The sequence below is a fragment of the Podarcis erhardii genome (genome assembly GCF_964252035.2).
Source record: "Podarcis erhardii genome assembly, chromosome: 13".
Taxonomy (NCBI): domain Eukaryota; kingdom Metazoa; phylum Chordata; class Lepidosauria; order Squamata; family Lacertidae; genus Podarcis; species Podarcis erhardii.
In genome coordinates this window covers 33,562,224-33,579,020 of record NC_138502.1, presented here as the reverse complement: position 1 = coordinate 33,579,020, position 16,797 = coordinate 33,562,224, and the positions used below count along the sequence as shown (strand labels likewise).

Genomic DNA, 16,797 nt, shown 5'->3' with positions numbered 1-16,797 from the left:
TGAACCTGCCCCAGACCAAGGAACTTGGGGGTTGCCCCATTTTCTTCCTTGCAACAGCCCTTTTAGATAAGCTCGGTTGAGAGCCTGGGCCAGCCAAGGACTTGAACCCGAGTCTCCCTAGCCCAAGGCTGGCACGTTCTTCGTGCAGCCTGCCGTTCTGGTGCTGCGCCCACTTCGCCGCCTCTCTGCCATAGGGGGAGTGTGGGGATCTTGGGGCAGACTGCGCAAGCTCAGGTCGCAGGTGAAGCGAGTGCCTGAAATCCTTTTTTTCTCTCGTGTGCAAGAGCTGGTTTAACGTTTCAACAGAGCCTCCCAAACCTCCTGCCTTTCTGTGGGTGCTGTGGCTGGCTTTCTGCTGTGAAGACAAAGGATTTACTTATATTTATAGCCTTGGGGATGAGACTCGAGAGGCACACCCTTCCCTGCAGATTATCTGACCTTGTGGTTTCAGACCTTGTGGTTGTCTTCTCAAAGCACTTTCCTCCCCTTCTCTCCTGCTCGGCGGAAGCTGTTTGACCACCACTTAGAATAACGTGTTTGGAAACTTCCTGCCTCATGGCTGAAAGTTTCCTCAGGGGCAGGGTGCTCAAAGCCAGGCCTCCCCCATGGCAGCAGCACCAAGAGCTTGCAGCTTCTGGGTGTGGGGGGGGTGTTTCTCTCCTGCCCCACATTCCCTCTCCACCCCCTAGCCAGTGCACACTTTATTATTTTTATTTGATTTTTATTTATTTCTTAATAAATGTTACAGAAAATTAAAATCAAGTAAACTAATACAGTGGCACCTCGGGTTACATATGTTTCAGATTACATACGCTTCAGGTTACAAACTCCGCTAACCCAGAAATAGTACCTCGGGTTAAGAACTTTGCTTCAGGATGAGACCAGAAATTGTGCTCTGGTGGCACAGCAGCAGCAGGAGGCCCCATTAGCTAAAGTGGAGCGTCAGTTTAAGAACAGTTTCAGGTTAAGAACGGACCTCCGGAACAAATTAAGTACTTAACCCAAGGTACCACTGTACTAATACAAAATTAAACTAAAGAAAATACATGTACCCCCCTACCCTGCAAATAATAATAATAATACAATAATAATATTTTATTATTTATACCCCACTGGGCGGCTTCCAACAAAATATTAAAATACAATAATCTATTAAACATTAAAAGCTTCCCTAAACAGGGCTGCCTTCAGATGTCTTCTAAAAGTCTGCTAGTTGTTGTTCTCTTTGACATGTGGTGGGAGGGCGTTCCACAGGGCGGGTGCCACTACGGAGAAGGCCCTCTGCCTGGTTCTCTGTAACATAAACGCTACATACCCCCATGACTTCCCTCCACCACAACTCGACTTCCTTTAGCTCAAATTTAAATACTGTCATTGCATTCTTTGGACAATACATCTCTTATGGCCACTTCTAATTATTGTTCTCACTGATACTTGACATACTTAATCCATGCATATCAACATATTCTTTTTAGAGCAATGTTTTGTTCCATATACTCCTCCAAGCTCTTGTGTATACTTTAGGAATGGAGGCAGCCTACAGCTTTCCTTGAGCGCAAATGAGCATGAAATCTGCCAGCTGATGTGCATTTCAGCAACAAAGCAAAATAAAACAAAGCTTTCTGGGCTCTCCGCTGCAACATGTGGGATTTCCAGGCAGGGCAGCTCAGCCGTTCTTGCAGCCGGGGCAGGAGGCTTGCACCGGGCTGCAGCAGTTTCACCTGCAAATAGTTTTTTGAGACATCGCTGCCGCACGTGGGGGGGGGGTTAGCCTCCCCCACACCGGTTGCATGGGTGGAATTTCCCCCTCGTGACCGGCGCTCCATAACTTGAAAGATAAGGGTTTATCTCGAGGTTTTAAAAATACCTCGAGTGGCAGTTGCTTTTTGCTCCTGCTCCCGAAAAGCTTTGCTGAAGGGTTGGGCGGCAACTCTTGGCTCCGCATCAACACTTGTGGGCACATTTTTTCCTGGCATGAAGTGGGGGCAAGGGGGGAGTCATTGTCATTCTACACTTCCACAAAATGTCTGGGTCCTGCCCCTTGCAACTCCTCTCCCGCCACTTGCAAGGCCTGTACCAGTCAGGATTTGCAGAGGTTCGAACTAACTTTCCAGCCTATGGCATCCTTTGCTGCTGCAGGGTTGTTCAACAGGGCTGTTTAAACAAAAAAACATAAGAAATGGCTGCCAGATTTCCTGTTTTACAACAGCCTTTCTAGGGAGGCCGGTCTTGCTGATAAAAAAGCCCCTTCTGCTGCCTTGGCAGCTGGACCAACCGGAGAAACAGAGCTGTCCCCAGACCATGGTCTTGAGTGCAGTGCTCTAGGGTGATTGGTCCTTAATACAGTGGTGCCCCGCAAGACGAACGCCTCGGAAGACGAAAAACTCGCTAGACAAAGGAGTTTTTCGTTTTCTTAGCCGCTTCGCAAGACGCATCTTCCTATGGGCTTGCTTCGCAAAACGAAGCTTGCCCCGCAAGCTCCGGGGATAGCGGGGAAGCGCAGCGCGCCTTCCCCTCTGTCCCCGGACCCCTTTTGAACCAAGGGGCGGCAACGGGGAGAAGCGATTCTCCCCGCTGCCCCTTCCCTTGCTTTAAACAGATCCGGGGACAGAGGGGAAGGCGCGCGGCGCTTCCCCTCTGTCCCCGGAGATTGCGGGGCAGGCAACGGGGAGAAGCAATCTTCTCCCCACCGCCCCTTGCTTTAAACAGGTCCGGGGACAGAGGGGAAGGCGCGCGGCGCTTCCCCTCTGTCCCCGGACGGTCTCCATAGGAATGCATTGATTGATTTTCAATGCATTCCTATGGGAAACCGTGCTTCACAAGACGAAAAACTCGCAAGAAGAAAAAACTTGCGGAACGAATTAATTTCGTCTTGCGAGGCACCACTGTAATGCTTCTCTGCACTGGTATTGCTCAGTTGCTGCTGGTCTTGGAGTATGCCCCACAAGATGGAAGCGTAACGTGTCCCAGCAGCCCAGCCACCTGGGTTGTAGGACAGGGTGGCTTGTCCTGTAAATCGGGGGGGGGGGGGGGGGCTTGAATGCTGGGGGTCTGGCAAGCCACTTGTCTGCAAGCAGTTGCCCTAACGTAGGCAATTCTGCCACCACCACTTCCTTTGCTTCTGTGCAGCCCCACCTTGAGGGCCGTTGATATCACAGGCCAGCAGTGCTTGCATGGCAAACCCCTTGAATAGCAGGAAACAGACAAGTGCAATGCTCAGCCTTAAGGATCGCCTCTCACCATGCAAACCAACCCGGACTCTTCGCTTGTCACCTGAGGCCCTTTTCTATGCCCTCCCTCATCCGAGAGAGGTTCGGAGGATGGCAACAAGAGAACGGGCCTTTTCTGTGGTGGCTCCCCATCTATGGGGTGCTCTCCCCAGAGAGGCTCACCTGGCACCATCATTACATGTCTTTAGGAGCCAGGCAAAAACATTCCTCTTTACCCAGGCCTATGGCTATTAAATACCGTATTTTTTGCTCCACAACACTCACTTTTTTCCTCCTAGAAAGTAAGGGGAAATGTCTGTGCGTGTTATGGAGTGAATGCCTACGGATGGCGGGGGGATCTGCTGCAGTCATGAGCAGAGGATCCATGGTTCCCCTTCCTTCCCTCCTCCGTGGCTTGCTTTGAAACAGCAAAGCGGGAGAAGAGCCGCTGGGTGGGGAGGAGAGAGGGACAGAAAACCTGCTTGCTTTAAAGGAGCAAATCACGAGTGTAAGCGGCTCCTGTCCGGTTGGCTCCTTTAAAGCAAGCAGACTCTCTGTCCCTCTCTCCTCCCCACTCAGCTGGCTAAATAGCAGCAAAGTTTTTCAGCGAGCTGGGGAGGAGGGAGAGAAGCAGAGCCTGCTTTCTTTAAAGGAGCAAAGCGGGAGAGGAGAGGAGCCTTCTCCTCTTATATCCCTCTTCTGCATTATTAGCAGCATCCTTCTCCACACACCCCACGCGTGCTCCTTGTCCCTTGAGTGCTTTTCCTTCCCTCCCCACTTAAAACGTGGTTACAAAGCACGGATCCACATGGATCCTCAGGATTTTTGCACTGGGTCACCCCAAACTCACCATCAGATCACATAGCATGTCCATGGCTACAGCTTGCACCAAAAAAATCACGTACCCACTGTTGCCTGGGGCTGCAGTGGTGCAAAAACGTGGTTACAAAGCCTGGATCCACATGGATCCTCAGGATTTTTGCATTGGGCTACCCCAAACTCACCGTCAGATCACATGTCTGTGGCCACAGCATGAACCACAAAAATCATACATCCACTGTTTCATTTAGAATATTTTTTTTCTTGTTTTCCTCCTCTAAAAACTATGTGCGTGTTATGGTCGGGAGCGAAAAATACGGTAGTCTATGTATGGCCTGTGAAAGTGTGGGACTTATGATGATGACTATTTTATTATTAGGCTTTATATCAGTATGCTTTTTATTATGTTTTCATTACCGATGTTCTGTGATGTGGTTTTAATGTTGTACCACTGCCCTGGGATCTTTTGATAAATTTATATAAATTTAATAAATAATAATAAATTTCCAAGCAGGTCACGGAGATTGAATGAGAGCTGCTGGGTGTCATAAAATGAATATAAGGCTTTTCCTTAGTCTTTGAATAATGTTCTGCCTATAGTAACTTAATTTCATTGTCACCTTTACTTGGAATCTATTAGGATTTTGCTTGTAGCATTTGGCTTATTTTTCTTAAGAGTTTGTTTTGTGTACATGCAGTGTTAAATTGCCCTGAGACTTTGTGACGTGATGGGCTACGGTTCCTAAATAAAGACCCAAGCATGGAAGCCTATAGGTTTGCTGGAAATGTTATTGCAGGGCTATGTGGGAAGTAGGGCTGGGCGATATCTGGCTTTCAACACTGTGATATATCACCAGCTAAACATCACAAAATACAGGTATTATTATTTATTGAATTCATATACTGTCTTATACCCGGAGGTCTCAAGGATATATCATGATGTCTGAAATAAGGATGGTGCCATGTAGAAGTGTTGGTTGCCTTTGCAGTTTTTCTCACGTTGTGATTTTTGCCGGCACCTGCTCTTGTGATTCGCTGCCCCCCTGTATGAGGCAGGGGAGAGCTGAGCCACCAGAGTTAACAGAGGTTGCAGGAATCGAGAGATGCCTTGGCGGGCTTCAGTTTTTCACACTTGGTGATTTTTGCATAGCACACACCCATCAAGATTTGCAATACATTGCCAGGTTGAAAATTATGAAACTGACAATCACGATATGGACTCCAAACCGGTTTTTGATTATATATCACCCAGCCCTAAAGGTAAAGGGACCCCTGACCATTAGGTCCAGTCGTGGCCGACTCTGAGGTTGTGGCACTCATCTCGCTTTATTGGCCGAGGGAGCCGGCATACAGCTTCCGGGTCATGTGGCCAGCATGACTAAGCCGCTTCTGGCGAACCAGAGCAGCGCACGGAAACGCCGTTACCTTCCCGCCGGAGCGGTACCTATTTATCTACTTGCACTTTGACGTGCTTTTGAACTGCTAGGTTGGCAGGAGCAGGGACTGAGCAACGGGAGCTCACCCCGTCGCGGGGATTCGAACCGCCGACCTTCTGATCGGAAAGTCCTAGGCTCTGTGGTTTATATTCTCCCTCAAAAAGAAGTGGTACGGAGCTCCACTTGGACTTCACTGGCTGAAATGTGGATGAACACTCTTCTTGAGTTAAGGTTTTCCTCCTCTGGGAACACTTCTGGGATAATTTTCCTGAAAGCAACTTCTGTGGAACACAAGCTCTTTGTGAATTTTGGCTATCGTACTCTGCAAGGAAGACGTGAAGGCATAGAAAGTCGTTCGCAAATCTTTCTTGAAAGTTTTAGTTGGGCTTTTTCCATCCAGGCCTGTGTAATCCATGACATTTTATACCAACGTCGTTGTGTAGGAAAACACCGGCCAACCATTCTGCCCTGGATTCCAAATGCACTGAGAGCAGCAGCCAAAGTTTCCTAGGTAGCATGGCAATGTGGCTGTACTCTTAGTTCTTGTAGGAAAGTGATTTTTTTTCCCATTTTCCAAAGTCCCACAAATTAGCCCTTTGGCATGACGCTTCCTCCCTCCAATGGCGTGTTTTCAGAATGACTCTTGCAAAGTAGACTGCCGTGTTGGAACTCGCTTGGACTGGCCGTGCTCTGCTGAACGCTTTGCTCCCTTCTTTGCAGACTCCTGTGTCCTGGCACGAAGCAGAGGTGGGGAAAGCCGCTGCCCATAAGCGCTCGGCCTCGTGGAGTAGCGTGGATCACCGCAGAGAGGTGAGAGAGCTGCTTAGCAAGCCAAACAAAAAAGATGCTTCCCGCACAGCACAGTGCACAAAGGAAACTCAGCCACTGGCCTGCACTGAGCATCCCAGAAACCCAGAATTAGCGTCCTTCACAGATAATACAAATCGGCAGGTAGTTCCGTCAAATAAGGAACCTTCCCACTAGGCCCTGTGCAGGCTTTCCCAAGCTTAGGTCTCTAACAGCTGTTGGACTACAACTCCCATCATTCCTAGCTAGCAGGACCAGCAAACAGGAATGATAGGAATTGTAGTCCAAAAGCAGCTGGAGGCCCAAGTTTGGGAAACCATGGTTTATAGTAATAAACCAGTTGTTGTTGTTGTTGTTGCTGCTGTTGCTGAATGCTGCTTGCGATCCTCACAAGCAGTGGCAGGGAGGAGGCACCATGCTCACCAAAAGCAGTAGTGGCTGGTGCGCATTGGTAGGGCGTGAAGGCAAGGGACCCAACAGCAGGGGGAGCCAGAGCCAGCTGATTCTGCCTTTATTACCATCCTCCTTGTTGAGTTCTATACGGAGGTGTAAGCTGACACCCTCTGTAATGATTGTAAGTAAGAAGGCAGGGAGTAGGGGCTGGCTGAGGACAGGCTGAGATGGGTGGGGCAGCGCCCCATTTGCCCTAAGAGGCAAGACTCTGCAGACAACGTCAGGCTAGTGGTCCATTAACTCAGCATTGCTTACAGTGCCTAGCAGAAGCCATGGAACTAGCTCAAAATAAAAAAAGGAGATTATTATTTATTTTTTAAACAAGGTTTCATGCACCCAATGGATTTCACATAAGTATCTTTGAGGGCAAAATATAATAAACCTGGCAGTGTCTCTTCTCCAGTGAGGGAAATTAGAGGCCACCTAGAAAATAAGCTATGTTCCCAACTCCTTCTGTAGGTTCTCTCAAATAGTTCAAAGTGCTTGTTTCTTCCCGTGCAAAAGCTATATGGTAAAACACATTGGATGCATTGAGTTTCTCATATATACATACGTACATACACACACATATATACATATACATACATATATATGTGGTTTTTTTCCATGAATAGTGGTTATTAGGTGTTGCCTCTTCCTTTCGAAAGGATGCTCTTTGTGTTTGTGTGGGTGTTTTAAAAAAACTCACAGCAGAAATGGCCCCACAGATTTCAGAGGGAGCCCCCTGCAGAGCGAACAAGAGGCCTCCATTGCCCACAGGAAGCAGAGCAGCTGTTGCTGGTGCTGCTTCCCTGGCTTGTGTTTGCAAAAAACCAGGCCTAGCTGTGTGACTTCCAGTTGCTTAAAAGACAACACCTCAAAAAGGTGACACCTCCTTAGAGGAAAGACTGGTCCTATCAGAACGATCTGATAATTGGGCAGCAAGTTATCCCAGATGGCTGAGTTCCTTAGAGCATGGTGCTGAGAATGCCAAGGTCACAGGTTCGATCCCTGCATGCATGATGGGACAACGGCTTATTTTCCTACATTGTAGGGATTTGGACAAAAGGATCCTCAGGGTCCCTTCCAAGTCTACGAATCCATGGCTGTAAGCCGGCACTGGAAGGGCACCTTGCAGAAGTTGCCCCCTGTGCTTGTCATGCATTGCGCATGGGCAGAAGAAATGGTGAGGTCCTTTGCCTCTTCTAAATGCAGGTTGCCTTCTCATTCCCCAGATTGCCAAACTGAAGCAGCAGCTCCAGAGAACGAAACTCGGTGCCCGGAATAGCAAAGAGAAAGACCAGATCTCCCCCGTCCAGGGGGAACATAGTGTCCTCTCTCCCGCCAAGGTATGCACCGCATCCCTCTCCTTTGTTTGCCCCCATCCGGCCAGAGGAAAACAGGGTCCAGCTGTCGATGGACTGTTGGCAAGAGACGAGCTCGAGGCTATTTTTGGGAAAGAGTTTGAAGTATTCAATTCTGCTGCTGCATTTGCAGGGTGGGGGAGGGCAAAACCGTTCTCTTCAGCCCCACTCAAAACAATGCGAGGAATTGGGGGGGGGCGCACACACACTTCCTACTGGCCTGTGCTGGCTGCTGTGTATGTGGAGGTCAAGAGCCTTGCTCCAAGCTCAAGTGATTGTTCTTGAGTTGCCCTTTGAACTAGGCATTCAAGGTTCATTTCTCAGGATCCAGGTCTCTCGGCATCCCTTGGACCAAAAAAAGGAGAGGGTGCAGTGTTTGAGAGGCATGTGATTAGAAGGGTATTAGGAAGCAGGACTTAGGAGAGACCTTTGAGAGCGCATTGCCAGATGGGTCAGGGACGGGTTGCATGGACCAGTGCTCCGAGTCTTCATCATACTAGACCAGAGTGGTGGAACTGGCCTATTAAGTATGCACCTACTTGACTGGTTCCCTTCCAGATGTTGTAGCCCCTGCCCACATGGCCCAGTGTCAGCAATGCCTAGGCAACACGATGATCATGTACGTACGCAATAGATAATCTTTATAGAATTCCTTCAAACCATAACAAGTACAAAATGAAATCTTTAGTCTCAAAGTCTCTGAAAATCTTTAACTGAAGCGAGGTACCAGACTTTGTATGATGAAAGACAAGCTGTGAAGCTTTCTGTATTCAGCAAATATGATGTCCAGCACTGAACAGTCATTCCGGATATTGACTAATGTTTCGTAGAATTCGTCAGCGGGGTCCCCAACCCCTGACCTCTCAATATCCCTTGGGCAAACAAAGAGGAGAGCATTCGAAGCTCAGTATTAGGGAAGGACATGATTGGCTGTAGAGCAGTGGGTCTCAAACTTTCAGAATAAAAATGTGCTCATGCCACAACCAATTTCTTTAGTGATAAGAAATACATTGGAAAATTAAAAGAAACAGCTAGCTGTGCTTGATTTTGGAAAGAAACCTGTCCACATTCTGCAAATTAATTTTTTTTTAATGCTGTACTATACTGAAATGTTTAGATATTTGATTTTCCTGGAATCTTCCCATCATGCTAGCCACACCCTTAAAGAGCCACTGCTGTAGAGAATACTTTCCTTGCAAAAAGGTGTCAGTGGCTTGTTTTACCACATTGCTGGATGTCCTTATTGCAGGTTTCCCCACCTGCACCTTTTCCAGCCCTGACTGTTGCACCGATCAGCCCTTGTTTGCACAACAGCCTCGACGGTCTCAATCAAGAACTGGAAGAAGTGTTTGTAAAAGAGCAAGGAGATGAGGAGCTCCTCAGGGTGAGTTACGGCTGGTTCCCAAAACTGCTGGGCAGAGCACATCTTTGTGGGCCCTTTTGCCATCTTTTGCACCACTAGCTGAATACAAAGCCCCCACTCCTGAAATACGCTGAGCTGTACACTGAAATTCTCTGCAATGAAATTTCCAAACACTCATCTAGAAACAGTTATGGCTGTTTTAAAGTACAGATAGGGCGAACCTACAGCATCAGCAGCTAGCCACAGCCAGCCCCTTCTTCTCAATGAGGGCCGCTGACTCTCTATGGTGATTTTATTTTTATTTTTAAAAGAAATATCCAAATGCTTGAGGAATCCTACGGTACTAACCTCGTCTCACGTGACTTAGAAACAGACCACACCTAAAGGTTCATAACACACTTTGAGCACATGTTTGATTTGGTTGCCTTGAACTCTGGGGCTGCATTGCATCCTTCCCTCGCTTCATAGCTGGCCTTTGAGTCACAGCAGATGTGCAACGTCAGCTCTGGAGGGCAAACGACAGCTGTTTATAGTGAAATGCCTGCACTGCTACAGGAGAGGGTCTTGGGGTTTTTCCCCCCCTCCTAATAAATGTGTTGATCTTGCAGTAAAGGTAAAGTAAAGGGACCCCTGACCATTAGGTCCAGTTGTGGCCGACTCTGGGGTTGCGGCGCTCATCTCGCTTTACTGGCCAAGGGAGCCGGCGTACAGCTTCCAGGTCATGTGGCCAGCAGGACTAAGCCGGTTCTGACGAACCAGAGCAGCGCACGGAAACACCGTTTACCTTCCTGCCGGAGCGGTACCTATTTATCTACTTGCACTTTGAGGTGCTTTTGAACTGCTAGGTTGGCAGGAGCAGAGACCGAACAACGGGAGCTCACCCCTCGCGGGGATTCGAACCACCGACCTTCTGATCAGCCAGCCCAAGTCTCTGTGGTTTAACCCACAGCACCACCCGTGTCCCTCTTGCAGTAGCTGCCCTGAAATAAGAGCTGGGGTAAAAAGGCCCTAAGTGAACCAGTATTAATTTAAGAAGTGTCTTCCTTCTAGATCCTGGATGTCCCCGATGGCCACAGAGCCCCAGCCCCTCTGCCGAGAAGCACCAGAGAAGCTTTACTGCTGCGGGTGGAACACAGCAGTAGCAGCTGCAGCAGCCTCTCTCTCTCTCCGTCCCCTTCAGCTGCCTTTGGGCGGTCCCCACACATGCCTGCCCAAGCAGCAACAGAGGAACTTTCCCCCAGTGTGCTGGATAAGCCGCCAGTGGAAGCTAAGGGAAAAGGTAAGCCACAAGGGGGCTACTAAGAGGCATGATGGGAGCCTTAGAAAGTTGCACATTTTTTAAAGAGGTTTTTCCAGGCCTTGTTTGCCCCCCACCCGTCCACAGTACGAGAACACAGCCTGGAAGCTGGAGGACAGCATAGGGTGCTCCCCAGGCATCCCTATTTATCGAACAGTCATCCTGATTTGTTTGCAGGGAGGTCAGACGGTGTTGGTTATGGAATTGAGCCTTCGCTCTGATTGGTTTGTGTAGATGACATTGCATCAAAGCAAGTCTCCCCACAGTTTTCCAGACTCTTACTGCAAAAAGTCCGATCTCTCGGGGAAGTGGGTTTTTGTTGTTGCTGTTTTTGGCGCAAGACCCTCCCAATCCTGAAGGAGCATCTCCACCCCCATCGTTCAGCCCAGACACTGAGGTCCAGGTCCGAGGGCCTTCTGGCAGTTCCCTCACTGCGAGAAGTGAGGTTACAGGGAACCAGGCAGAGGTAGTGGCACCCGCCCTGTGGAACACCCTCCCATCAGATGTCAAGGGAGATAAAGAACTACACAATTTATAGAAGACATCTGAACGCAGCCATTCAGATGTGTGTATATATATATGCACGAAGTGAGTTTGATGGCATGGGACTGGAAGACAGTCTGGAAGTGTTGGTGCTGACCTTTAAAGCCCTAAAAGGCCTCGGTACCCATTGTTCAGCCCAGACACTGAGGTCCAGCTCCGAGGGCCTACTGGCAGTTCCCACACTGCAAGAAGTGAGGTTACAGGGAACCAAACAGAGGGCCTTCTTGGTGGTGGCACCCGCCCTGTGGAACACCCTACCGTCAGATGTCAAGGAAATAAACAGCGACAGCACATCGATGCCCATAGACTCGCCTTGGAATTGTCAGGGAGGGTAACCAAAGGCAAGCAATGGAGCATGAACCTCATTTTACTGTTTTGCGCTGCATTGCTAACTCAAAGCAACTAAACCCTAAAATAGAGATCCAGCCTGCTCTTCCCTTTCCATGGATCATCAGTGTCCACAAACCAGTTGAAGGGAAGAGTACGGATATTAGGGATCGCAGACAGTGTGATGTGCCTATACAAGGTTGCAATCTAATTGGCTTGAACTTCATTCCAAATCTGACCCTGCTCATTCAGGAGATCACATCTTTTATCCCTAAATAATTGCCGTTCTGACTGTAACGTGTATCAAACCAAATTTCTCAAGTCTTATTTGAAGATAAATGGTGAAAATCCCACCCTACATCCGCCATAAGATCTCTCCTTTACATATGGACCTGGCTGCTAGTTTTGTAACCTTTTCTTTCTTTTATGGCAGCAAGGGCAGGGAAAAGCCCACTGTATTCTGTGATACCCCAGTGAAGGGGAAAAGGATGGAGGGGGAGGACTTGTAAATATTGGAGGCGTTTCTGGGAGTGCCCCCTGAATGGAGGGAGAAGGGAGAAAGACTGGGAATGTGTGGCGAAGGGTGAAGTTGGAAATGGGAAGCAGAGACCTAGAGCAAGGGAGGTAGCAGGCCAGACTTCCAAAACTGACCAAACCCAAAACTTTCCTTCTGTTTACAGGATACACAGACAGCCCCGAATCTGCAGGTGAACCTTTATTGATAAGCACCTTTACCAACCACCAATTTGTTTAAAACTGTGTCACTGCAGTTTGCAACAAAAGTATAAAAGCGTTGCCATCTAATCAGTGACTCCATAGGGATTTTGCCTATACAGATAAAAAAACCCTGGATTTTTAATAAGGCTGAGTGTACAGAAGACACAACAAGAATAGCTTTAGAATCAATGACCTGGATGGGAAATTATGCAAACGATTCTTCCAGATATAGATGCATTACAGCATTACTGGTTCTGCATTTTTCTGTGTCACATTTAAGCCTTTCTCTTTTTCTCCCCCGCTTCCGCCAGAAAACGGCAGCACTTCTCCAGTCCTTGCCTTTGCCCTGTCTCCTCGTCCCAACCACACCTATGTGTTCAAGCGGGAACCTCCGGAGGGTTGTGAGAAAATCCGGGCTTTTGAGGAAGCTGCGTAAGTGAGAAGGGTACTTGCCTCTAGGGACACAGCAGACCGAGATACTGCAGTCTTATACAATGCAGTCCACTTCCTACAGGATCAGCCCTGGGAAACCTCTGGTCTGTGGTCCAAATACTAGATCCCTAGGTAAAGTAAAGGGACCCCTGACCGTTAGGTCCAGTCGTGGCCGACTCTGGGGTTGTGGCACTCATCTCGCATTATTGGCTGAGGGAGCCGGTGTACAGCTTCTGGGTCATGTGGCCAGCATGACATAGCCGCTTCTGGGGAACCAGAGCAGCGCACGGAAACTCCATTTACCTTCCTGATGGAGCGGTACCTATTTATCTACTTGCACTTTGACGTGATTTCGAACTGCTAGGTTGGCAGGAGGGAACTCACCCCGTCGCGGGGATTCGAACTGCCTTCTGATTGGCAAGTCCTAGGCTCTGTGGTTTAACCCACAGCACCACCTGTGTCCCGTGGTCCTAATTTAGCCCCTGAGGCTGCTTCTCCCAAAATACACACCTATGCGCCTGATGTCATATGTGTGGGACAAATGACAAACTGGGAGCCTTAAAGTGTACCCCTGATTGGCACTGACAGCAAGCCCTACTTGCCAAGAACAATCAGCTGACTGGCCGTGACAGCAAACCCTGCTCAAAGTTGGGCTTTCTATAAGAGCCTTTTGGCTGAAAGGTTAAACAGCAAATGGTGCAGGGAGGAATGCTTTTCCTAATGTCATGGTGATGTCAAGTGATTGACATGTGAGTGGCCCACAGGGGTTGGGGAAACATCACGATCCAACCTACCAACCAGCCCTCAGCATTCCTAACCATCAGTCACGATGGCTGGGGCTGATAGGAGTTGGACCCTGCAGGTCTTGTTGGACCACAGATTCCCCGCCCATGTCCCAAAGTGAAAAACCGAGGAACGTCAAAGATTCTCTTCCTTCACACACTCCTCCTTGCTGTTCCCACTGCAAAGGATCTTTACAACCACCAGTCGAAACTCTCAGCCAGTTGATGGCATCAATCCTTGCATTCCTCATCTCTTTCTCCTTGTGGTTTCTCCCTCTCCAGGCCTCCAAGCCCCGATCAGACTTTCCTGCCCTCCTGTCCCGATAAGAACAAAGTTCACTTCAACCCAACTGGCTCTGCCTTTTGCCGCTTCAGCCTGGTGAAGCCTTTTATTCCCAGTGTGGACTTCCTGTTCAGAGACTTCTCTTCCTCTCCCAGCCCCATGCCACCGGGCACATTCTCCTCCTGCCAGCCCACTCATACGGTCCCAATCCTCAGTTTGCGGAAAGACTCGAGGGGAGACGACTTCGGCGAGAACCCAAAATCTCCTCCGCTGAGCTTGGAGACTTGGAAGCGGCACCAGGCTGAAGACACCGTCCTCTTCCACAGCTCCCTGGTTGTCTGAAGCTCAGAGGGGCAGACCCCAAATGAATCTGTGGTCCCTCCATGGCCTGTGGAGAAGAGTGCCTTGGAATGGAGAGAACAGAGCACTTCTAGGACACAAGTCCTCCAGCAACTGCCTTAAAAAATGCAGACTGCCACTGGACTTTGCTGCAGACGCAGTAGTGTTTTTCCCCCTTTTGACTCCTGGTACTTAAAAGCACTTCATTTCCCTACAAGTTCATGTCACTGTCCTGCTATTGCAATGTCCAAAGAGCCCCTCATCCTCTCTGATGGAATATACACACTATAAGCTACCGGGTTTTTCCTCCTCTTGTTTGCTTGCTGGGTGAGGCAAGAGCTCATGTATGTTTTGTTTTGTTTTGAATTATCCTAAGGATGTGTCTCAGGCTTTCTACAGACTAGGGAGGATGAAAGGGTTTACATGTATCCAGAGGAACTGGTGTACGCTGCTCTAGCAGATGGCTGCTGGGCAAGAGTTGTGCTGGGCAATCTGTTTCCAGGGAATGAGACATCTAGAGATTATTTTGCATCCTGCCCTGCACTCTATGAGACTAGCATTACTGGAACACAGCTAAATGCTTGAAAGAAGCATTTTCTCTTCCAATCATGCTGTAACAGTTAAAAGTTGAATTGACAGAAATTCAACTTGTGTGCCTTTTTTGAGGTCTTACTCCCTTCCCTTATGGAGTAAGAATAAGGGAATGTTCTCTCTCCCCCCTCCCCCTTCATACACTCCCCAGACATCTTTTGCAGTGGACCTCTTGAGTTCATTTCTTGCAACAGTTCTGGCAAAGGAAACTGATGCTGAAGCCAGAACAATGTCTAAAGTTCCCTGGTGGAATGTAGCTCTTAGCATATCAAATCCACTTCCTTCCTTTTTTTTAATTGTAATGATTTGGCCAGTCCAGTTAGGTCTGACACTACTACAATTCTGGCTGATGAGTCAGGGGGATCTGCTCAGCTTTAACCCTACTTTTTAATGCACAGAACACTCCAAAGATCCCATGGTTCACTTAAACTTACATTTTAGGCCACCCGCATCCCCACCCCCCACAGCACAACTGTGAAAGGCCTTAAACCTGGTGATGCCTTGATTGCAAAGTATTATAAATGAAAGCAACTCTTCTTTTTGCTAAGCCTCTGGATTGCATTGAAAAGGTTTTCTTGAACCTGAGATGGAAACTATATTTTCTATTTGAAAACAGTATTTTTGCAGCTACTTTTGAAGTTTTGTAAATTTTAATGTATGTATCACAAAAGCTTAAGGAAGAATGTTAGCCTTGGAGGATCACTGCCTTGTCTTGGAGAGGCTTTTGCAGATTTTGGTGTTTAAACCAATTAAAAAAATAAAATTGTTCGGTATCTGAAGTATCTGTACTGTGCCTTGTCTGAGTAGAGATTGGTCAGTGGGATTGGATGAAGTGTTGGACGCACTTGCAGCTCTGTAAAAAGAATAAGAAATCTACATATGGGTGGCATATTCTTGGGTTGGTATTTGCTTGTTAACCCATCAGTTGAATCTAATCTCTAGTGAAAGTGTTTGGCTTAAACTGGGAATAATATACTTTAGGAGGCTGTGGATTTCAGTTAATACAGGCTTTAAGTATACATCTCCTTTCCTGATGATGTCAAGACCATCCTAATGAGCTCAGAGACTGGTAGCAATGCCATGTTAAAACTTAGAGGAGCAGAAGAGCCAAAACATTTTTTCAGGAGGCTGTGGACTTTGGCTGATGGGAGGTTTGTGACTGCCACATCATTATTCCCATGTCACGTCAAGGCCATCCTAATGAGTTCAGAGACGAGTAACAGTAGTAGATGGCAACAATGGCTGCATAGCATGCTGGACTTGGAGAAGCAGAGAAGGAGAGACATTTGGGAGCCAGGTAACATCTATAAAGACCAGGTGTTCAACTGAGACAGCATATAAGCTTCAAAGGGAGTCACCATGACTACTGAAGTTTTTGTTTGGCTTTTTTAATGATCAAGGGACATATCAGTTTTCTTAATTAAGCAAAACAGGCCACTCTGGGTTGTAAAAGGCAGGATTTAATTAGGGCAACCTTCCCTAAATGGGATTTAATTTGCTAGGTTTCTTGAGCCATTAAAATCAGACGCAGAGGTTAGGAAGGCGCATGTCAGCTCCCAGCTCAACCAAAAGGCCACGAGGACGGGGGTAATTTTAGGTAAAGATGAAGGCTAGCAAGTAAGAAAAAGCAGCTTGTGTGTCTTTTGTGCATTAAATTGAAGGCACGTTCATACCAGAGGGGACTGGAAGTGGCATCCCGCCAGGACTCTGCACTTGGTACCTGTGCAGGCGCTGCTTCGTTTATTCCTCCTTAATTATAATTACTTTGGGGAGGGGATTGAGAAGGAAGGCGGTAAATAAGCGCAGTAAGTAATTTACTGCAGCAGCAAACGCGTGTCCTTTAGGACGCCCTGACACGTGTATCCCAAATCCTCACGTTACTGTGCCGCCTAGCCGCTGCCCCCCGCGGCTCCGCCTCCCCCGGAACCAGCAATAAGGCTCCGACACGAGGCAAAAGCCCTTCCTCGCGGGTCCCGCCTCCGGAACCATCGCGACGAGCCACATTTGCCGACGTCTAAACCTTTCGCCCGCTTCCTTCTAGGCCCCGCCGAGGTGC

The 16,797-nt window shown here is 48.2% G+C and overlaps 1 protein-coding gene and 2 long non-coding RNA genes across 4 annotated transcripts in view; 1 reads left to right on the top strand and 2 right to left on the bottom strand.

The window, feature by feature from the left end:
- Positions 1 to 15,520, top strand: part of FAM117A (family with sequence similarity 117 member A) — a 40,360-nt gene extending 24,840 nt beyond the window's left edge. For both annotated transcript variants that reach the window (XM_081838050.1, XM_081838051.1), the window contains exons 3-8: positions 6,185 to 6,274; positions 7,939 to 8,052; positions 9,317 to 9,451; positions 10,481 to 10,709; positions 12,626 to 12,746; positions 13,811 to 15,520. In XM_081838050.1, the coding sequence (XP_081694176.1) occupies positions 6,185 to 6,274; positions 7,939 to 8,052; positions 9,317 to 9,451; positions 10,481 to 10,709; positions 12,626 to 12,746; positions 13,811 to 14,153 (1,032 nt within the window). In that variant the 3' untranslated portion in view covers positions 14,154 to 15,520. The remainder of the gene's footprint in view (positions 1 to 6,184; positions 6,275 to 7,938; positions 8,053 to 9,316; positions 9,452 to 10,480; positions 10,710 to 12,625; positions 12,747 to 13,810) is intronic.
- LOC309326862 lies at positions 287 to 554 on the bottom strand. Its single transcript, XR_014150397.1, has 2 exons — positions 454 to 554; positions 287 to 355 (listed from the first exon to the last, which is right to left on the bottom strand). It is a non-coding gene; the product is annotated as an uncharacterized lncRNA (long non-coding RNA).
- Positions 14,498 to 16,774, bottom strand: LOC309328361. Its single transcript, XR_014150816.1, has 2 exons — positions 16,415 to 16,774; positions 14,498 to 15,594 (listed from the first exon to the last, which is right to left on the bottom strand). It is a non-coding gene; the product is annotated as an uncharacterized lncRNA (long non-coding RNA).
- Between the last annotated feature and the right edge of the window lie 23 nt (positions 16,775 to 16,797).